General features: G+C 38.4%; 1 protein-coding gene across 1 annotated transcript in view; it reads left to right on the top strand.

The window, feature by feature from the left end:
- ADGRG7 (adhesion G protein-coupled receptor G7) overlaps window positions 1–20,303 on the top strand; it is a 118,954-nt gene that overhangs the window by 81,711 nt on the left and 16,940 nt on the right. Inside the window, exons 12-14 of the mRNA XM_004378165.2 lie at window positions 1,186–1,532; window positions 2,235–2,331; window positions 15,006–15,161. Of these exons, the coding sequence (XP_004378222.1) occupies window positions 1,186–1,532; window positions 2,235–2,331; window positions 15,006–15,161 (600 nt within the window). The remainder of the gene's footprint in view (window positions 1–1,185; window positions 1,533–2,234; window positions 2,332–15,005; window positions 15,162–20,303) is intronic.

Here is a 20,303-nt window from a genome sequence, read left to right on the forward strand (position 1 = left end):
ATATCCTTCTCCAGGGACTGGTCCCTCCTGATAACATGTCCAAAGTATGTTAGATGAAGTCTCGCCATCCTTGCTTCTAAGGAGCATTCTGGCTGTACTTCTTCCAAGACAGATTTGTTCTTTCTTCTGGCAATCCATGGCATATTCAGTGTTCTTTTCTGACACTATAATTCAAAGGCATCAATTCTTCTTCAGTCTTCCTTATTCATTGTCCAGTTTTCACATGCATGTGAGGCAATTGAAAATACCTTGGCTTGGGTCAGGCACGCCTTTGTCCTTAAAGCAACATCTTTGTTTTTTTAATACTTTAAGGAGGTCTTTTGCAGCAGATTTGCCCAATGCAATGCATCATTTGATTTCTTGACTGCTGCTTCCATGGGTGTTGATAGTGGATTCTTGGCAACTTCAACCTTTTCTCCGTTTATCATGATGCTGCTTATTGGTCCAAGTGTGAGGATTTTTGTTTTCTTTATGTTGAGGTGCAATCCACACTGAAGGCTGTTGTCTTTGATTATGTGTTAAAATATTTTTGACCTAATAGTTTCCTTTTCTCCTTATAATTTAAACAAAATTAGAACATTTTACGGGCCATTAAAGTATTGTGAATCCTAAGTACTGTGCGCTGTGTCTAATGAATAAGTTGGCTCTGGCTGCCAGGCCTTCTGCCACATTCTATTAGTTACATTAAATCACAGGTGAGCCCCGGGAGGGAACTACACAAGGCATAAACACTGGGAAATAGGGCTCATCAGGAGATCTTTAGATATTGTCTTTGTTGTTGTTAGGTGCCATCGAGTTGGTTCCGACTCATAACGACCCTATAGGACAGAGTAGAACTACCCCTGTAGGGTTTCCAAGGAGAGGCTGGTGAATTTGAACTGCCAACCTCTTTGGAGATTAGCTATCACTTTTAAAAAGAACACAGTTTCTAGAACATATGCATCAACCTGCTTTGTCTAACTCACTTCTTTGTGAAAATGAGGCAAGTGGTAAGAAAAATATACTTTTCTGATATAATTGGAAAGATAGATTTACCAGGTAGCCCACTGGGCTATGAGCTAGATTTACATTGGATAATAAGTATTCCTTTGTTCTTTCACAATTTCACTGGCGTTTATTTTTTGCAGTTGTCTTGTTTTATCTATCTATCATCTGTTTATCTATCTATCATCTGTCTACTTACAGAAAAGTCAGAAAAACCTCAGTAACCTGGGTGTTGGTCAGTCTGTGCACATCGATGTTGATTTTCAACCTGCTCTTTCTGTTTGGAATTGAAAACTCAAATAAGAACTTAAACACAAATGATGAAGGCAGCGAAAATAATGATAATGTTACTAATAATGTGCCCGCAACAGACACCATCCACATCCCGAATCCCACGTGCACTGCAATTGCTGCTTTACTGCACTATTTTCTGCTAGCGACATTTACCTGGAATGTACTCAGTGCTGCCCAGCTCTATTTCCTTCTAATTTGGACCATGAAGCCTCTTCCTCGACATTTCATTGTCTTTATCTCTTTAATTGGATGGGGTAAGTGTTTGCTTCTCCACTTACTCAGGAATTTAATTTTGTTGAAATTATTTAATTTAAACAAGCACCTATTGAAGGCTTACTGGTACAAGACCTTGAGGTGGGGGAGGTAGAAATTACCTGGATCACTAAGAGTGCCTGCTGCCCAGTAGTGTCTATTCCAGTGAGGAAGGCAGCTATGCTACAGATGTTGTAAGATAGCTTAAGGATGTTCGTTTCCTTTAATATCTCTTTTGATTAATTTGGTTTGAGATTTAGAGCACAATATAATTAAATTCTTAGCTACTTTTTAAGAAATATTTCGAGAAAGATAATCAGAGATGTCTTTATGATAAATAAGTTAAAAATTTTATTGAGTGTCAGCAAAGTAAGCTGTTTTAGGAAGATATTTAGTGATTAAATTTATGTGAGTGAAAAAGGAACTTGACTGCTTGAGAACAAAAATTGTAGTAAGACTTAAAAGAAATCAGGAACGGTATAGGATTGGTATGTAGAACAAACACCAAAAGGAAAAAGAAAACACTTAGAGGAAAATTATATCCACTGTTGACCTAAATCTTTAGGATCATTTAGCATATTGTCCATTGTGGAAAGTACAATACATCCTGAAAAGGCTCTGATGTATAATTCATTCATGGTCTTCTATAACAAATCCCAAGACATGGGTAAATTATTCATTCCTTGTTTCTCTTTATCATGTAGGATTCCCGGCTATAGTTGTGGGTATGACCGTGGGAATAATTTATTCTGTGAATGGGGACGATTCACAATGGGAGTTAATCTACCGGCAAGAAGAAATGTGAGTTTATATTTTTTAAAATCTCCATTTCTTGACATAAGAGTGTAACTATTCAGTGATGTTGAAGCCAAGTGTAACTGTATGAATACTTTATCTCATTTTATAATTGTCATATTTAGTCATGGGTATTTCACATTCTCAAAGAGCACATTACCTTTTAAATGTGTTAACATGAAAATGTCCTATGATAAATCCTTTTGTAAAGTGAGTAATTACCTTCTGAAGTTATATATATGAACTTTTAAATATTAAGTTTATCTTCTTTTATTAAGTCTGGAAATCACATAACAGAGTAAGCATGATCCTTGGTAACCCCTTATCTGAGTTATCTCATCATTTCTCAATCGGGATAATGACAATAGTAACACATGCTCTGTGCTCACTGCGAGGGGTCAAATAAGCACGAAACATTTCATAAGCAGAAGAGCACTATCTATATGTCTCACTTGCATGAACCAATTCTATATTGATATGATTGTAATGATTATTTCATGATGATTTATCACACATAAATTCTTCCTGTGACTCCGGTATGAATAATTAACTGTTAATAACAAAAGCACCTGATTGTATGCTGTTTGCTTTTTATGTGGGAGGAAAGTGACGCAAGCCGAGCTGAACTGAGGCTCAACTCTTTCCATGTAGTTCTGCTACCAAATGGCAACCGCTCTTGAACTTCCTCCTTGCTTCTCCTTTTAGACATCCCAACCATTCTTAACCCCAGATTTTACCTGAAGTCCAAAATCAACCCAAAGAAAAACAAAACTCTTGGAAATATGCAAGTTTACCAGGAGAAGTTTGTGGTGTTGGCAGGGTACTTATCTCTTTCCCAGGGCTGATCATGTGGTAGAATGGGGGCTGCTTGCTTGGCTTGATTTCAGGAGCCAGATAGTCCCAGGTACTGCTTTATCTCTGTTAAATTATGGCTAAATATCTTTTAATGTGGTTCTAAATTTTTAATTCCACAAGTAGAGATAAAGGGTAAGATGAAATTGTCCCTTGGGAGAAGTAATACACTTCAGATTGCATTATTATTTTCCTACCTTGAAAAAGGCACAGGGTTAGAGCCACTCCTGTAAAAGCCTTCAGGAGAAAGAAGCTGTGATGGTAAAGGTGAGTGTCAATTTGGCTGGGCCATGATTCTCACTGGTATGACAGTGATGATGTAGTTTGGTGACTATGTAATGATATAATCACCTCCATGATGAGATCTGCTATGAGCAGGCAATCAATTGAAAGGGAGTTTCCTTGGGGCCGTGGCCTGCATCCAATATATGTGGACTTTCTGGAAAAGCTTGCTGGCTTTTGCTCACTCTGGATCCTGCATCTGGTTCATCATCTAACCTCTGGTTCTTGGGATTTGAGTTAGTAGCTTACCTGCCTATCTTGGGTTCATCAGTTCCTGTAGCTATGTGAGTCAGGAGAAGCTTCCAGCCTGACCCACACATGTGGGACTCTACAACCCATATTATTTCTTTGATATAAATCTCTCTATCTATATATACATTGCACTGATTTTGCTTCTCTAAAGAACCTGGCCTAGGACATTTGGTACTGAGAGTAGTTCAAGAGAAACATTTGCGTGCTAAAAAACAACAACAAAAAAAACCCAAATACAAAAACCTATTGCCATCGAATTGATTCTGACTAATAGCGACTCTATAGGACAGAGTAGAACTGCCCCATAGAACTACCCCAAGGAGCAGCTGATGGATTCGAATGGCTGACCTTTTGGTTAGTAGCTATAACTCGCTGTAGCTCTTACCCACTGCACCACCAGGGCCCCATTTGCATGCTAGAGGGTGAGAAATCAATCTGACAAAAAAATTCAGACATTTTCCACCTCAGTGAAATTTCTAGGGGTTCTTTCTAGGGGTTCAGTGGTATGGGCCTTGTCGAGATATTCCTCCTAAAGTGAAGGATAATTTACTGCATCCGGCCCCTCCCAAAACTAAAAAAGAGGCACAATGCCTGGTGTGCCTCTTTGGATTTTGCAGGCAACATATCCCTCGTTTGTGTGTGCTACTCTGGTCTATGTATCAAGTGACTTGAAAAGCTGATATTTTTGAGTGGGGCCGAGACAAAGAGAATGATATACAACAAGTTCAGTCTATTGTTCAAGCCACTCTGCCACTTGGGCCATATGATCTGGCTGATCGAATGGTGCTTGAAATATCAGTGGCAGATAGAGATGGTGTTTGGAGTCTTTGACGGGCCCCTATTGGTGAATCACAGCACAGACCCTTGGAGCAAACCCCTACCATACTCTGCAGATAACTACTCTCATTTTAGAAACAGCTTTTGGCTTGTTACTGGGCCTTGCTTGGTAGAGACTGAACTCTTAACCATGGGTCACCAAGTCACTATGCAGTCTGAGCTGCCCATCATGAACTGGGTGTTGTCTGACCCACAGAGCCATAAAGTCAGACGTGAACAGCAGCACTCCGTCATTAAATAGAAATGATATATACAAGATTGGGCTTGAGCAGGACCTGAAGGCACAAGTAAGTTGCATGAGGAAGTGGCCCAAATGCCCATGTCTCCACTCCTGTCACGTTATCTGCCCTCTCCCAATCTGCACCTATGGCCTCATGGGGAGTTCCTTGTGAACAATTGACTCAGGAAGAGAAAACTCCTCCATGGTTTGCAGATTGTTCTGTGTGATATGCAGGCACCACTTGAAGATAGACATTGGCAGCACTACAGCCCTTTGCTGGGACCTCACCAAAGGACAGTGGTGAAGGGAAATCCTCTGAATGGGCAGAAATTTAAGCAGTACACCTGGTTGTTCACTTTGATTAGAAAGAGAAAGGGCCAGATGTGCAATTTTATACTGATTCGTGGGCTGTGGCCAAAGGTTTGGCTGTATGATCAGGGACTTGGAAGGAACATGATTAGAAATTGGTGACAAGAAGGTATGGGAAAGAAGTATGTGGATAGACCTCTCTGAATGGGCCAAATAAGTGAAGATATTTTTCTCATGTGAATGCTTACCAAAAGGTGACCTCAGCAGACAAGGAGTTTAAGAGGCCAGTGGATAGAATGACGAATTCTGTGGAAACCAGTTATCCTGTTTCCCCACTCACTCCCATTATTGCCCAGTGGGCTCATGAACAAAGTGGCCATGGTAGCAGGGATGGAGGTTATGCATGGGCTCAGCAACATGGACTTCCACTCACCAAGGCCGACTTGGCTACAGCCACTGCTGAGTGCCCAATCTGCCAGCGGCAGAGACCAACACTGAATCTCCAATATGGCACCATTCCTAGAGGTGATCAGCCAGCAACCTAGTGGCAGGTTGATTACATTGGACTGCTTCCATTATGGAAAAGGCAGCGTTTTGTTCTTACTGTAATTGACACTTACTCTGGATACAGACTTGCTTTCCCTGCATGCAGTGCTTCTGCCAAAACTACCATCTGTGGACTTACAGAATGCCCTATCCACCATCATGGTATCCTACACAGCATTGCCTCAGATCAAGGGACTCACTTCACAGCAAATGAATTCCGGCAGTGGGCCCATGCTTATGAAATTCACTGGTCTTACCATGTTCCCCATCATTCTGAAGCAGCTGACTTGATAAAACGATGGAATTGCCTTCAAAAGACCCAATTACAGTGCCAGCTAGGTGGTAATACCTTGCACGGTTGGAGCAGTGTTCTCTAGGAGGCTGTATATGCTCTAAACCAGCATCCAGTATCCGGTGCTATTTCTCCCATAGCCAGGATTCATGGGTCCAGGAATCAAGGGGTGGAAATAAGAGTGGCACCACTCACTATTGCCCCTAGTGACCCACTTGCAAAATTTTTGCTTCCTGTCCCTGCAACCCTATGCTCTGCCTGTCTAGAGGTCTTAGTTCCAAAGGGAACAATGCTCCCACTAGGAGACACAACACAGATTTCATTGAACTGGAAGTTAATAATGTCACCCGGCCACTTTGGGCTTCTCATGCCTCTGGAACAACAGGGAAAGAAGGGAGTTACCGTATTGGCTGGTTTGATTGATCCTGTCTACCAAGGGGAAATTGGATTGATGTTGCATATTGGAAGTAAAGAAGAGTATGTCTGGAATACAGGATATTTTTTAGGACGTTTCTTAGTACTACTATGCCCTGTGAGTAAAGTCAATGGAAAACTACTGCAACTCAATTCCAACATAATTACTAATGGCCAAGGCTCTTCAGTAATGAAGGTTTGAGTCACTCCACCAGGCAAAGAACCATGACCAGCTGAGGTGCTTGCTGAGAGTAAAGGAAATATGGAATGGGTGGTGGAAGAAAGTAGTTCTAAATACCAGCTAAGACCATGTGACCAGTTGTAGAAACAAGGACTGTAATTGTTATATTTCTTCCATATATGTGTGCATTAAATATTTTTGTTTTCTTCTTTTATAAAATACAAAATGTAGATAGGGCTAGTGTGTTTTTGGTTGTAAGCATGTTAGTTGTATCATGTTAGGAACAAGTATGACTTTATGTTGTTGTTAGGTGCAGTAGTTTGGTTCTGAATCATACTGACCCTATGTTTAACAGAAGGAGACACTGCCCGGTCTTGCACCATCCACACAATCATTGCTATGTTTGAGCCTATTGTTGCAGCCACCGTGCCAGTCCATCTCGCTGAGGGTCTTCCTCTTTTTCACTGACCCTCTACTTTACTAAGCATGATGTCCCTCTCTAGGGACTGGTCCCTCCTGATAACACGTCCAAAGTACGTGAGATGAAGTCTTGCCATCCTCGTTTCCAAGGAGCACTCTGGCTGTACTTCTTCCAAGACAGATTTGTTCGTCCGTCTGTTAGTCCATAGTATTTTCAACATTCTTCACCAACACCATAATTCAAAGGCATCAGTTCTTGTTCGGTTATACTTATTCATTGTCCAGCTTTCACATGCATATGAGGCGACCGAAAACACTATGATTTTGGGTCAGGCGCACCTTAGTCCTCAAAGTGACATCTTTGCTTTTCAACACTTTAAAGAGGTCTTTTACAGCAGATTGGCCCAATGCAATATGTAGTTTGATTTCTTGACTGCTGTTTCCATGTTCATTGGTTGTGGATCCAATAAAATGAAATCCTTGACAGCTTCAATATTTTCTCCACTTATTGTGATGTTGTTTATTGGTCCAGCTATGAGGATTTTTGTTTTGTTTATGTTGAAGTGTAATCTATCCTGAAGGCTGTAGTCTTTGATCTTCATCAGTAAGTGCTTCAAGACCTCTTTGCTTTTAGCAAGCAAGGTTGTGTCATTTATATATCACAGATTGTTAATGAGTTTTCCTCTAATACTGATGCTGAATTCTTCTTCATATAGGTAGGCTTGTTGGAATATTTGCTCAGCATACAGATTGAATAAGTATGGGGAAAGGATACAACCCTGATGCATACCTTTCCTGATTTTAAACCATGCAGTATCCCCTTGTACTTTTCGAACAACTGCCTCTTGGTCTATGTACATGTTCCACATGAGCACAATTAAGTGTTCTGGAATTCCTATTCTTTGTAATGTTATCCATCATTTGTTATGACCTACACAGTCGAATGCCTTTGCATAGTCAATAAAACACAGGTAAACATCTTCCTGGTATTCTCTGCTTTCAGCCAGGATCTGTCTGACATCAGCAATGATATCCCTCATTCCACGTCCTCTTCTGAATCTGGCTTGTATTTCTGCAGTTTCTTATCAATGTACTGCTGCAACCATTTTTGAATTATCTTCAGCAAAATTTCACTTGCATGTGATATTAATTATATTGTTTGATAATTTCCACATTCTGTTGGATAATCTTTCTTTGGAATAGGCACAAATATGGCTCTCTTCCAGTCCAGATAGCTGTCTTCCGAATTCTTGGCATAGACGAGTGAGTTCCTCCAGGGTTGCATCCGTTTGTTGAAATATCTCAATTGGTATATCATCATTTCCTGAGGCCTTGCCTTTCACCAATGCCTTTAGTGCAGCTTGAACTTTTTCCTTCAGTATCATCGGCTCTTGATCATATGCTACCTCCTGAAATAGTTGAACATAGACCAATTCTTTTTGGTACACTGAGTCTGTATATTCCTTCCTTCTTATTTTGATGCTTCCTGCATCTTTCAATATTTTGCCCATAGAATCCTTCAGTATTGCAACTCAAGGCTTGAATTTTTCTTTGATTCTTTCAGCTTGAGAAATGCCAAGTGTGTTCTTCCCTTTTGGTTTTCTAACTCCAGGTCTTTGCACATTTCATTATAGTACTTTACTTTGTCTTCTCAAGCTGCCCTTTGAGATCTTCTGTTCGGTTCTTTTACTTCATCTTTTCTTCCATTTGCTTTAGCTACTCTACGTTCAAGTTAAGTTTCAGAGTCTCTTCTGACATTCATTTTGGTCTTTCCTTTCTTTCCTCTCTTTTTAATGACCTTTAGCTTTCTTCATGTATGAAGTCCTTGATGTCATCCTGCAACTCATCTGGTCTTCGGTCCTTAGTGTTCAATGCTTCAAATCTATTCTTGGGATGGTCTCCAAATTCAGGTGGGCTATACTCAAGGTCATATTTTGGCTCTTGTGGGCTTGTTTCAATTTTCTTCAGCTTCAGCTTGAACTTGCATATGAGCAATTGATGATCTGTTCTGCAGGTGGCCCCTGTCTTTGTTCTGACTGATTGATATTGAGCTTTTCTATCATCTCTTTCCACAGGTATAGTCATTTTGATCCCTGTGTTTTCTGTCTGGTGAAGTCCATGTGTATAGTCGCATTTATTTTGTTGAAAAAAAGTATTTGCAATGAATGAGTCATTGGTCTTGCAAAATTCTATTGTGCTATCTCCGGCATCGTTTCTATCACCAAGGCCATATTTTCCTACTATAGATCCTTCTTTGTTTCCAACTTTCACATTCCAATCACTAGTAATTATCAATGCATCTTGATTGCATGTTTGGTCAATTTTGGACCACAGAAATTGATAAAAATCTTCAATTTCCTCTTCTTTGGCATTAATGGTTGATGCGTAAATTTGAATAATAGTCATATTACCTGGCCTTCCTTGTAGGCGTATAGATATTATCCTATCACTGACAGCATTGTACTTCAGGATATATCTTGAGATATGAGATATTCTTTTTGAGAGTGAATGCAACGCCATTTCTCTTCAATTTGTCGTTCCTAGCATAGTAGACCATACAATTGTCTGATTCAAAATGACCAATATCAGTCCATTTCAGCTCACTAATGCCTAAGATATCTATCTTTATGCATTCCATTTCATAACCACCATGCATTTGTCAGTTTGTCATACTTTGGTGGCTTGCATGTTGCTGTGATACTTGGAAGCTATGCCGCCGGTAATTCAAATACCAGCAGTGTCACCTTTGGTGGAGAGGTTTCTGTGGGGCTTCCAGGCTAAGAAACACTGGGAAGAAGGACCTGGTGGTCTACTTCTGGAAAAGCTGGCCAGTGAAAACCTTATGAATAGCAGCGGAACATTGTCTGATATAGTGCTGAAAGATGAGCCCCTCAGGTTGGAAGGCACTCAAAATAAGACTGGAGAAGAGCTCCCTCCTCAAAGCAGAGTCAGCCTTAATGACCTAGACGAAGTCAAGCCTTCAGGACCTTCATTTGCTGAAGTGACTCAAAATGAGAACAAATAGCTGCAAACATCTATTAATAATCAGAACATGGAATGTATGAAGTTTGAATTTAGGAAAATTGGACTTTATAATTTTCTTTATTTGGAGATTGTGTACAGTTTAGGGAGATGTATACAGGTGCTGTGTTGACAAAGGGTGGCTGTGATGGTTAAGGTTGTGTATGAACTTGGTTGGGCCATGATTCTCAGTGGTTTGGCAGTTATGATGTGGTTTGGCAGTTATGATGTAGTTTGGCAGTTAGGTAATGATGTAATGATGAGATCGGCTATGAACAGCCAATCAATTGAAAGGGAGTTTCCTAAGGGGGGTGGCCTGCATCTAATATATGTGGACTTCCTGGCAAAGCTCGCTGGCTTTTACTCGCTCTGGATCCTATGTGTGGTTCACCATTGGATCTCCTGTTCTTGGGACTTGTGCTAGCAGCTACCTGTGGATCTTGGGATTCATTGGCCTCCTCAGCCTGTGAGCCAGAGGCTTGCTGTCTGACCTGCCGATCTTGGGTTTGTCAGCCCCTGCAGCAATGAGAATCAGGAGAAGCCTTCAGCCTGACCCACAAACTTGGGACTTTCCAGTCTCTACAACCGTGTGAGCCGTTTCCTTGATATAAATCTCTCTCTCTATATATATATATATGTATACATTTTCACTGGTATTACTTCTCTAGAGAACCCAGCCTAAGACAGAAGCCTACTGACTTAAGTTTATTCACACTGAGCTATAAATAATTGAGAGCAGATCCTTTCATGGGTACAGTATTAGATATTGGGGAAGACACTTGTTAGTTGCTGTTGAGTCTGTTCTGAGTCATGGTGACCTTAGGTATAACAGAACAAAATGTTGTCTGGTCCAGTGCCATCTTCATGATTATTGGTGTATGCTCAAGTCCATTGTTGTAGCAGTTGGGTCAATCCATCTCACTGAGGATTTTCCTCATTTTTGCTGAAACTTTACTTTACCAAACATGATGTCCTTTCCTAGCAAAGGGAAGACAGTAGGTGACTGATAATAAGAAAAGTTGGGTAAAAGGAAAGGATGTGCAACATGAGTATCAACCTCATCTTGGGCTCTTGTTCCCATACCTTCTAACCCTTTCTCTCCCATCTTCCAACCCCTTTGCCCTGACTTTCTACCCCCTCTCTTCCTCCTTCTAATCTCTGTCCCCCAACCTTCTATCCCCTAATCCCTCCACTTCCCACACAACACACACACATCAAGGGTCACATTTCTGCAGGATATATTGAGAAAGAGGAGGGATTACTTCTGGTTTTCCTGAATTTCCTCTCAGCAGTTGCTCCTCAATAGCCCATGCTCTCCCCTACTGCTCCCAGCTCTGCTGGTCATGCCTGAATGCTGACCAACTTTCCTTGATGTGCTGCTATCTCTATGTGGGCCCAGTTAAGAGGTGAACGCAGGGCAGGCCACACTCCCCTTTAATACTCTATCCCCTGATTCTCTGTACCACCACCATATAGGCAGTTTCAGCCTTTCCTGAAGGGCTGAGGCAACCACAGGGAATTATAATATATGAAGGGAAAAATTTTCAAGTGTATGCTGTATACCTAAAGCTGTAATTTACCATGTTCCATGGCAAAAATCACTAAGGAGTTAAGCACTTCATCTAAGATCCAGCTATAATGCACCCCTAATCTCAGCACTGTAGCTGTCAGATCAACATTGGCCATATGACTCTCCAATCTCATTTCCAGAAATCCCATTCCATCTCTACAAGGGTTGGTCTCACTGTAGGATTCATTCCTCTTCATAGCAGTGTATTTCCCAAAACCTGAGTTATTCAATTCAGAATAACTAAGGGAGGGGGTGTCATAGGACCAAATCCAGAATGACAACCTCTTGTGGCCCTTATCACTCCAAGCAGCCCAGAAGATAGTACAAGGGGCCCTCCTACTGCATACTTCCTGATGGACATGGGTATCCCAGCCCATTTCCTTTTCAGGTTTCCTCATCTGTGTGAGGTAACTGTGGAATCTTACAGACACACACGAGCACACAACCACACATCTGCACCAACTGTAATTCTCAGAAATTGTTTTGTCTAAAGTTTAAACTCTAGATTGACACAGATAAAGATAACTACTTTTCTAATTGCCCCATAATGTACAAGTCTGCCTCTACCCAATACAATTGGTATGTCATGAGCAAAGATTATTCAGTCTCTTTCTCTACCTTTCTTCTGCTTTTAAACTGTGATCCTCAAAGCTGCTTGGATAAGAAATGGGTCCATCTTTTCCATTTATAAATTCTGATGGCCACTTACTTAGCCACGCAAAGAGGCTTCCAGAGTTTTGAAAGTACCTCTCAGCAGGATTTCATTAAATTTTTAGCCAAGAGACCCTCTATTTCTTCTGTGTATAGGGTGGGAGGTGGGGGATGGCAGGAGGGTTACAGATCTTACAGTTACAGATGAAAGGAAAGGGAGGCTAGCAGTCCTGAAGGCAAACTTTGCTCTCACCATTTTATTTAGGGTTGGGCCTATTCTATGTTATAGGATAGAGGGGCGCCTTTTCACTTACTAATTTATTACAGAGACCAACATCAGTCCAGTTTCCTCCAAGGTCTTTCAGATTAAGAATATGATTTCTGATAATTTTAATTACCGCAACATTCCAATACAAAGTGATTTAGAAATCCTTTGCATGTATAATAATGGTGTTTTACCTACAGGGGAAAGAAAGCAAACACTAATTGAAGATCAAATGTGTGCCAGAGCTTTGTTGTTTTGTTAACCTAACTGCCTATCTGATATCTCCCTTTACTGTCTAATTGAAATCTTAGTCGTAACATGTCTCCAGCAAACTCCTGACCTTCCCTCACAAACCTGCTTCTCCATCTTTGTTAATGGTAATTTCATCCTTTTAGGTGCTCAAGCCAAAGACTTTCGAGTCACTCTTAACTCTCCCACATCCATATCCAATCAACCAAAAAGCCTCTACTTTACTTTTAAATATATCTGGAATCAAACTATTTGTTTCTTTGTTTTAACTGTGCTTTAAGTGAAAGTTTATAATTCAAGTTAGTTTCTCATACAAAAATTTATACACACTTTGTTATGCGACCCTAGTTGCTCTCTCTATACTGTGACAGCACACTACTCCTTTCCACCTCGGATTTCCCACGTCCATTCAACCAGCTCCTGTCCCTTTCTGCCTTCTCATCTGGCCTCTGGACAGGAGCTGCCCGTTTAGTCTCATGTGTCTACTTGAGCTAAGAAGCACACTCTTCAGGAGTATCATTTTATTGTCCCACAGTCCAGTCTAATCTTTGTCTGAAGAGTTGGTCTCGGGAATGGTTTTAGTTTTGGGCTAACAGAAAGTCCAGGGCCATGTCTTCCGAGGTCCCTCCAGTCTCAGTCAAACCATTAAGTCTGGTCTTTTTACTGGAATTTGAGTTCTGCACCCCACTTTCTCCTGCTCCATCTGGGACTCTCTGTTGTGTTCCCTGTCAGGGAGGTCATTGGTGATAGCTGGGTACCATCTAGTTCTTCTGATCTCAGGTTGATGGAGTCTCTGGTTTATGTGGCCCTTTTTGTCTCTTGGGCTAATATTTTCCTTGTGTCTCTGGAATCAGACTATTTCTTAACATCTCATCTCCTGGTCCAGGCCACCTGGATTTTTGCAATAGACTCCTAGCTTGTTTCCTACTTCTGCGTTTGTCCTCCTCACATCTCATTTTTAAAACTCAAGACAGATCATATCATGTCTTCTATTTTGCCCAGAGTACAAGCAATTGCCTACAAGTCCCCTACATAATCTGCATTTTTCCACAAACTCCATCCAATTACTTTGTTCCAGCCATGCTGATCTCTTTACTGTTAAGCTCTCACCTCAAGGTCTTTGCACTTGCTATTCCCACTGCCTGCAATGCCTTTCCTCTTCTCTACTTCAGGCCTTTGCTCAAATATCACTTTTTCCCATGAAGCTTTTCCTATTGAAAATGAGACACCTCCTACACATATGCACACACACACTCACACACGCTATAATTTCTACCCTCACTACCTGCTTTATTTTTCTCCATAGCACTTGTCACTATCTGATATAATTCATATTTTATTTACTTGTTTGTTGTATTTACTTCTCTCCACTACAATATAAACCCACTATGAAGGGGATTTTTGTCTATTTTGTTCACTGCTAATATCTTGGTGTCTAGAACAGTGCTGACACACAGAACATACTTCATAAATGCCTTTTAAATAAATGAATTAATTCTTTGAACAATACCAGATGATTACTATTATTCTCACCTCGCAGATGAGAAAAAACTCCATAACCACCACCAACAACAACAACAAAACCCAAATGCAATGAGTTTAAATGTCTGAAACTTTTTTTAAACATTACTTTTTAAAAAATTCATCAATAGGAGGCTATTTAAATAAGTTATTGTATATCAAAACAATGGAATAATATGCAGCTAAAAAAAATAAGGAGGACACTATAGTCTGATGCATAATGATCTCCAAGATATGTTGTTATGTGAAGTATAGAAGTATGTACCATATGTTATCATTTATTTAAAAATCAGGAAAAAGTATTCATTTGTTGGCATATGCATAGCCTAAATCTAGAATAATACACAAGAAACATTGATTCTGGGCTGGGGATAGAAACTGGGTGGCTGGGGATGGATGCAGGAGAGAATCTTGCCCCTCTATGTCCATTTGTACCTTTTTACATTTTGAATGATGTAGATGTGTTACATATTCAAAAATAAAATAAAAATAATAGCTTGCCTAAAGGCAGATACTTAGTAAGTGACAGAGACTGACAACTTAAATTCAGGACATACCTGACTCAAAATGTCCTTTCCATTACCCCATACTGGCTCATAGAGAAATGTGGCAGAACCAACCCACTTCACTTTTATAGTGGGTTGGGTTCTTGAAAGTCATCTCAAATGCACAGGATGCAAATAGATATTGACTTTAGCAGGTCTTTCAGTGGAGTGAATAGCCATAACGTTAATGACATAAGGAACTAGTATTTATACCTTCCTTGGTCTGCTGAAATAATTTCTTTTTTCTCCATAGCTGCTGGTTGGCATTTCAAAAAGACAATAATTATATACAAAGTCCATTGCTGTGGTCATTCTTCTTACTTGTTACCCTTATCCTCATCAGCAATGTTGTTATATTTATTGTCATCACAGTCAAAGTCCTGTGGAAGAACAACCAGAATCTGACAAGGTAAGAGCAATGGATGGGAAGCTGCCAGGGAAGACTCATCAGAACATTGCAGCACCATGACCCATATACAGTGCCTAGAACAGTTTTCAAACTCTGGGCCAATGGCAAGGGTATGCAGTTTTCAGGACAGAATTTCTCTCAGCACTTTGACTCAGAAAGTGGATCTTCTCCTTGTTTTCCAACACCAGTGCTACAAAGTGTGTCTGCTGTATTGCCCAGCACACTTTTGTGTTAATACAAACCCACCTAAAAACTAAACCCAATGACCTGGAGAAAAAAATTGTTTCTCCTGCAACCTCAAATATTCAAGAAATCAGATTTGAATTATTAAAGAATGAGAGGCTTGTGAGAAGATGCTGGTAATTACATTTTCATTTTACAAACTCGTGGCTGTATGCTATATTTTATATGTGTTGCTTGAATCACACGACAGCTTTAATTTTTTTAAATTGGTTGCAAACATCTAAATATTGAGAGATTTCACTTAAAAAATTAGATTTCCTCTTGAAAAACTGGAACATCTGGCAACACTGAGCTCACATTCCCTACAAATGGGGCGTGTGCTATTGGTTTAACGTTCCTGCCCAGACTGCTTTTCTCCTTCCTATGACATTTTTGGCCTCAACAAGTGTATTATAGAGAAAAGACTCTCCAGAATCAAAGAGATTTACTGAAGCCAATATATCATTCAAATGAGGGAATCATGACAACCTCAGGGTCTGAAGCTCATGGATTCCAAAGAAAAGGGTAAAATCAACCATAGTTATACTGTCATATGAGGAACTACAAACATAATTGATTAGTTTACAGTGATTAAGGTCGGTCAAATGTGGGGGAAGGGAAAGCATGACCTTTAACATTATTGGTTATGTTAATACAATTAGCATACATCGATTGGCTAAAAGACATAATTACAAGATGCGTGTTCATGGAGGGATCTCATGACTGGTCACAAACAATGGCATGATGATGGCAAGACAGCTACTGTTGGGAACAGGTTGTTAAACATTACATTGCCCAGAGCAGGCAATTTCTTGGCGAGATCTAATACAAAGAGTTTTTAATAAGGTTTAGTTACGGATTCAGTCTTGGCTTACCCACAAAGCCTTAATAATAGGATTGGGTCCTAAGCAACAGAGTTTGAATCTGTGTGAAAGGTTACACACTGAGCTTTTCACATTAGTTAAGCCATTTTATTTTAGGTCATAAGCCTCTTTTGATTTTGTATCCCATGTCATTCTCCCCTTTTGATCAAAGATTTTGAAGAACATCCTTTGATCACACTTATGGGCATACTCTCTTCTGTATGGATTTGTCAGTATGCTGTTCCCAGGTGGTGGCTTAACTTTTGTAGTTTATATCTTTCTTGTTTCTCGTGTTAAGCCCCCTTTTTTCCATAGTCAGGTACCACTGGTACCTGGGTTGCTGGGAAGCTCCGGTAAGTCCACCATGCTATGGCTGAGCAGCCATCTTCAGTGATCTCGGTATGGGGAATGGTTGGGGTATGGCCTCATTGGAGGAACAACCTGACCTTCTTTTAAATGGCTAATCTAAGTCATGAAGCTTTTTTAGTTTTGGGTTCCCAAATGCATTGTTGATCTACATAATTCTCTGAGCATGTGATGAAGCAGAGTTATCAGTTCCTACAGTAGAGGTGCATCTTATGACACATTTTATAATTCCAGTAATAAAAACTATTATTATTAATTTAATTAATCCAGTTTGCAACAGAGATTGTAATAAAAAACCTGTACTATTAGATAGCTAACTGAAGATATTAGAAAGGAACGGTAAAGTCATAGGGGGTATAGGATGTACCTAAACAGTTTTTGATGATACTTAAGGTAAGCTTTATAATGTAAAAATACTGCCTAAAGGTAAAATACGAAAGCAATAAGGCAACAAATTATAGCTAATATAAAATAAATCCTTTCAGTTACTATCATAGGGTTGATGGAACACAATTGTTAACAGAAAAGTAACTAAGATGCTAAGAATGAACAAGCATAAAAGTGACTCAAGCTCTAAACAAGTTATATAAATTCACATGATAGTATTAATAATTAGGAAATTTTTCTGATAAGGGAATAATGCAACCTAAATGTAAGCCTACAATGGTAATACAGTTCAATAAAAATGAAGACAATAATTAATCCAACATCACCATTCTATAAATCCTAGTTGATAAAATAAGGCAATCTTAAAAGTTATAAGTATTAGACAAACAGCAATTACTTTAAAGCTTCCCATATAAAATATTCTACCACAGAAGTAGACCTACTTGGTGAAGAACAAATAAGATAGACAGAAAAGGAAAGATTTTAAGCACAGTCCAAAATCTTAGCTGCCTGCATAGAGTATTGTTCCATGGTCTTGGGTAGACCTGTCTGCTTCTGTTGCAGTCGTCTGCTTCCTAACACCGGGGCAAGTGAGTTTAAGTTGAGTCCCTTAGTTGGCTGGACAGTCTAAATAAGGGCCATAGTCTTCTTTAATTGGAAGAGGTGTATCCAGAACTTAACTCCCTGTAATTTAGTGGCACAAGGATTAGCAAGGAAAACTATGTAATGGTCTTTTCTAACGAGGCTCCAGGGAGTCTTTTAGCTGATGTTTTTTCTAATATACTTGGTACTCTGGAACAATATTAGGCAGATTTTGAGATTTTGGTTTTTAGTTGTCATAGACTGTTTTAACCTGTGAAAACATTCCTTAGAGTATTGGATTAAAGATTGACAATATTTAATAATATTAGAGTCGGTGTAAGCAACATAAGGGAGGACCATTTTGAAGAACTGCTTCTCTCATCATAGTTTAGTGTTCATTTCTTGTAATCTGTGGCATTTTCTGAATATATTTCAGTCAGAATTTTGACATGAGCCCTAACATCTTTTAATTTATAGGATATTCTGTAATCAATGTAATGTTATCAGTTACTGCAAAAGCTGATTCTTACATCAAAAAAGAAAAGAAGGAAAAGAAAAATAGTTTCTTATATTTAGAAATATTTTCATTAAAACCTTACAGTGATTCTCTTAGTTTACTTGGTCTGTGTAGCTAATCTTGATTCCATGCTATTCTGGATCAGCAGCAACTTGAAAAACCTTGTCAGTTTCTACACAAGAGTTTTAAAAATTTTTATTTAGTCCAATTATATCCATCTTTGCGATGTTATAGTTCTTTTTATAAGTTTAATATAGTCTATTTTTTTCATTGTGCTTTAGATGAAGGTTTACAGAGAAAATTAGTTTCTTATTAAACAATTAATACACATACTGTTTTGTGGCATTGGCTGCCAACCCCACAACATGTCAACACTCTCCCCTTCTCAACCTTGGGTTCCCCATTTCTATTCGTCTAGCTTTCCTGTCCCCTCCTGTCTTCTCGTCCCTGCCCCTGGGCTGGTGTGCCCATTTAGTTGAGTTATGTGTATTACTGTTTGTTTTATGGACCTGTCTAATCTTTGGCTGAAGTGATATAGTCCCTTTTTATTGCATTTTCAGTGAATCAGTAAGGTAAAATTTATCTGTGAATGACAGCCTTAAAAATGGCTATGGTTAACATATAATATTAATTCTTAAAAGTGAAAAGACTTGATGGGAATTAACTACAAAAGTAAGGCAAAACCAAATAAAATCAAATAAAAACTTTAGACAAAAATATCTCTAAACATAATAATTAACCTCATTTCTAAAGAGCTTCAGCTATAATATATAATAATCTTGAAACATAGTGCTATATAGTCAGGATATATTAAGCTAAATATTTGAATGGCAATAAAGCCACTATAGATAAATGCTATACATTCCCTAATTAAAACCATTGGCTTTGATGATGCTAGATTTAAAAGAAACAAAGTTGGAACTAAGTTAGCAATGGAAACAATAAAATTATTACATAATATCATGTGCTTGTTGTTTAGTATTAGGCAAATATTACTGATATATACATTTTAACTCAAAGGAGACTTGGTACTTTTCCAGATTTGACAACATGTTTTATGTAATTCATAACACATTAAATAAACCTTTTTAGCATTTTTTTCTTTATGCAACAGAAACAAATTCTTTGTGACTTTCCATAAAGTTTCAAACTTGTCGGTAGTTTATTATAGATCACCAAGAAACAATACCATAAGTTATTTAAATCAATGATTTTTAAGTTAAAAACCTTATTTTTTTCAAAACCATGAAGCTATGTTTTATACTAGGAATCTTATTCTAATGAGAGGCCAAACCCTGGTCATTGAGGCAGATTACACAAAAAATTAATTAACTCTTCAACCTAGTAATCAAAGAAAATGTTGTTATTTTAACACAAAGACCCCAATTCTTTGTTGTATATGCTATTTGATATTAAAAGTTCTTAAAAATTTCATAAATAAACTTATTAAATTTTTAGCCAGATAGATAAAAACCTTGATTATATCAAATAAATTCTACTTTTTTATAAACTTTTTAAACTTTGTCTTTTCTACAACCTTTTAAGTGGCAATAATGAACATAGTTATCAGCAGACCTATATATAAATATGTATCTTTTCTCTGTCATAAAAAGAGTATAAACTTGGATATTAACTCAATTTAATATCAGTAAGTTATCTAAAGGTCTTGGAAATTACCTTTTTTTTTTTTTTTTTATAAAACATTTTGTAAAGGGTTTTGCTTTTAAGATTGACGTATGACAGAACATAAAAATCTTTGTCAGAACAAATTCACCTTTAAATTTTGGAAATATTTGGACTATTATACTTATATCAACACTTATTTATTATTAAACAAATTAGAGTATATTCTTTGAAGAAATATTGAAATTTAATTTAATAATACACTCCAGAGATAGTAGATTATCATATTTTTATAACCTTATCTTCTGCTTTATAGGATCCTTTAAAGAAGAAATTCTGAATACTTTGTCTATTTCTAAGTCCTTGTTATACCCATTAAAATAAACAATCTAACCTTTTTTTAGTGCACTTTACAAATATATCAATTTATATTAAAGTTTCTTAGAGTAATTACCAAAAACTCCCAGGCACCAAAAGCAAGTTTTCTTGGAAGAGAAAAGACAGCCTTATGAAAAACGGTAACTGCCCACCATGACCTATAATATTTTTTTAATTTTTTTTTTAAATTTTTTTTATTGTACT

Source organism: Trichechus manatus, unplaced genomic scaffold (genome assembly GCF_000243295.1).
Source record: "Trichechus manatus latirostris isolate Lorelei unplaced genomic scaffold, TriManLat1.0 scaffold00055, whole genome shotgun sequence".
In the NCBI taxonomy this organism is placed as follows: Eukaryota; Metazoa; Chordata; class Mammalia; order Sirenia; family Trichechidae; genus Trichechus; species Trichechus manatus.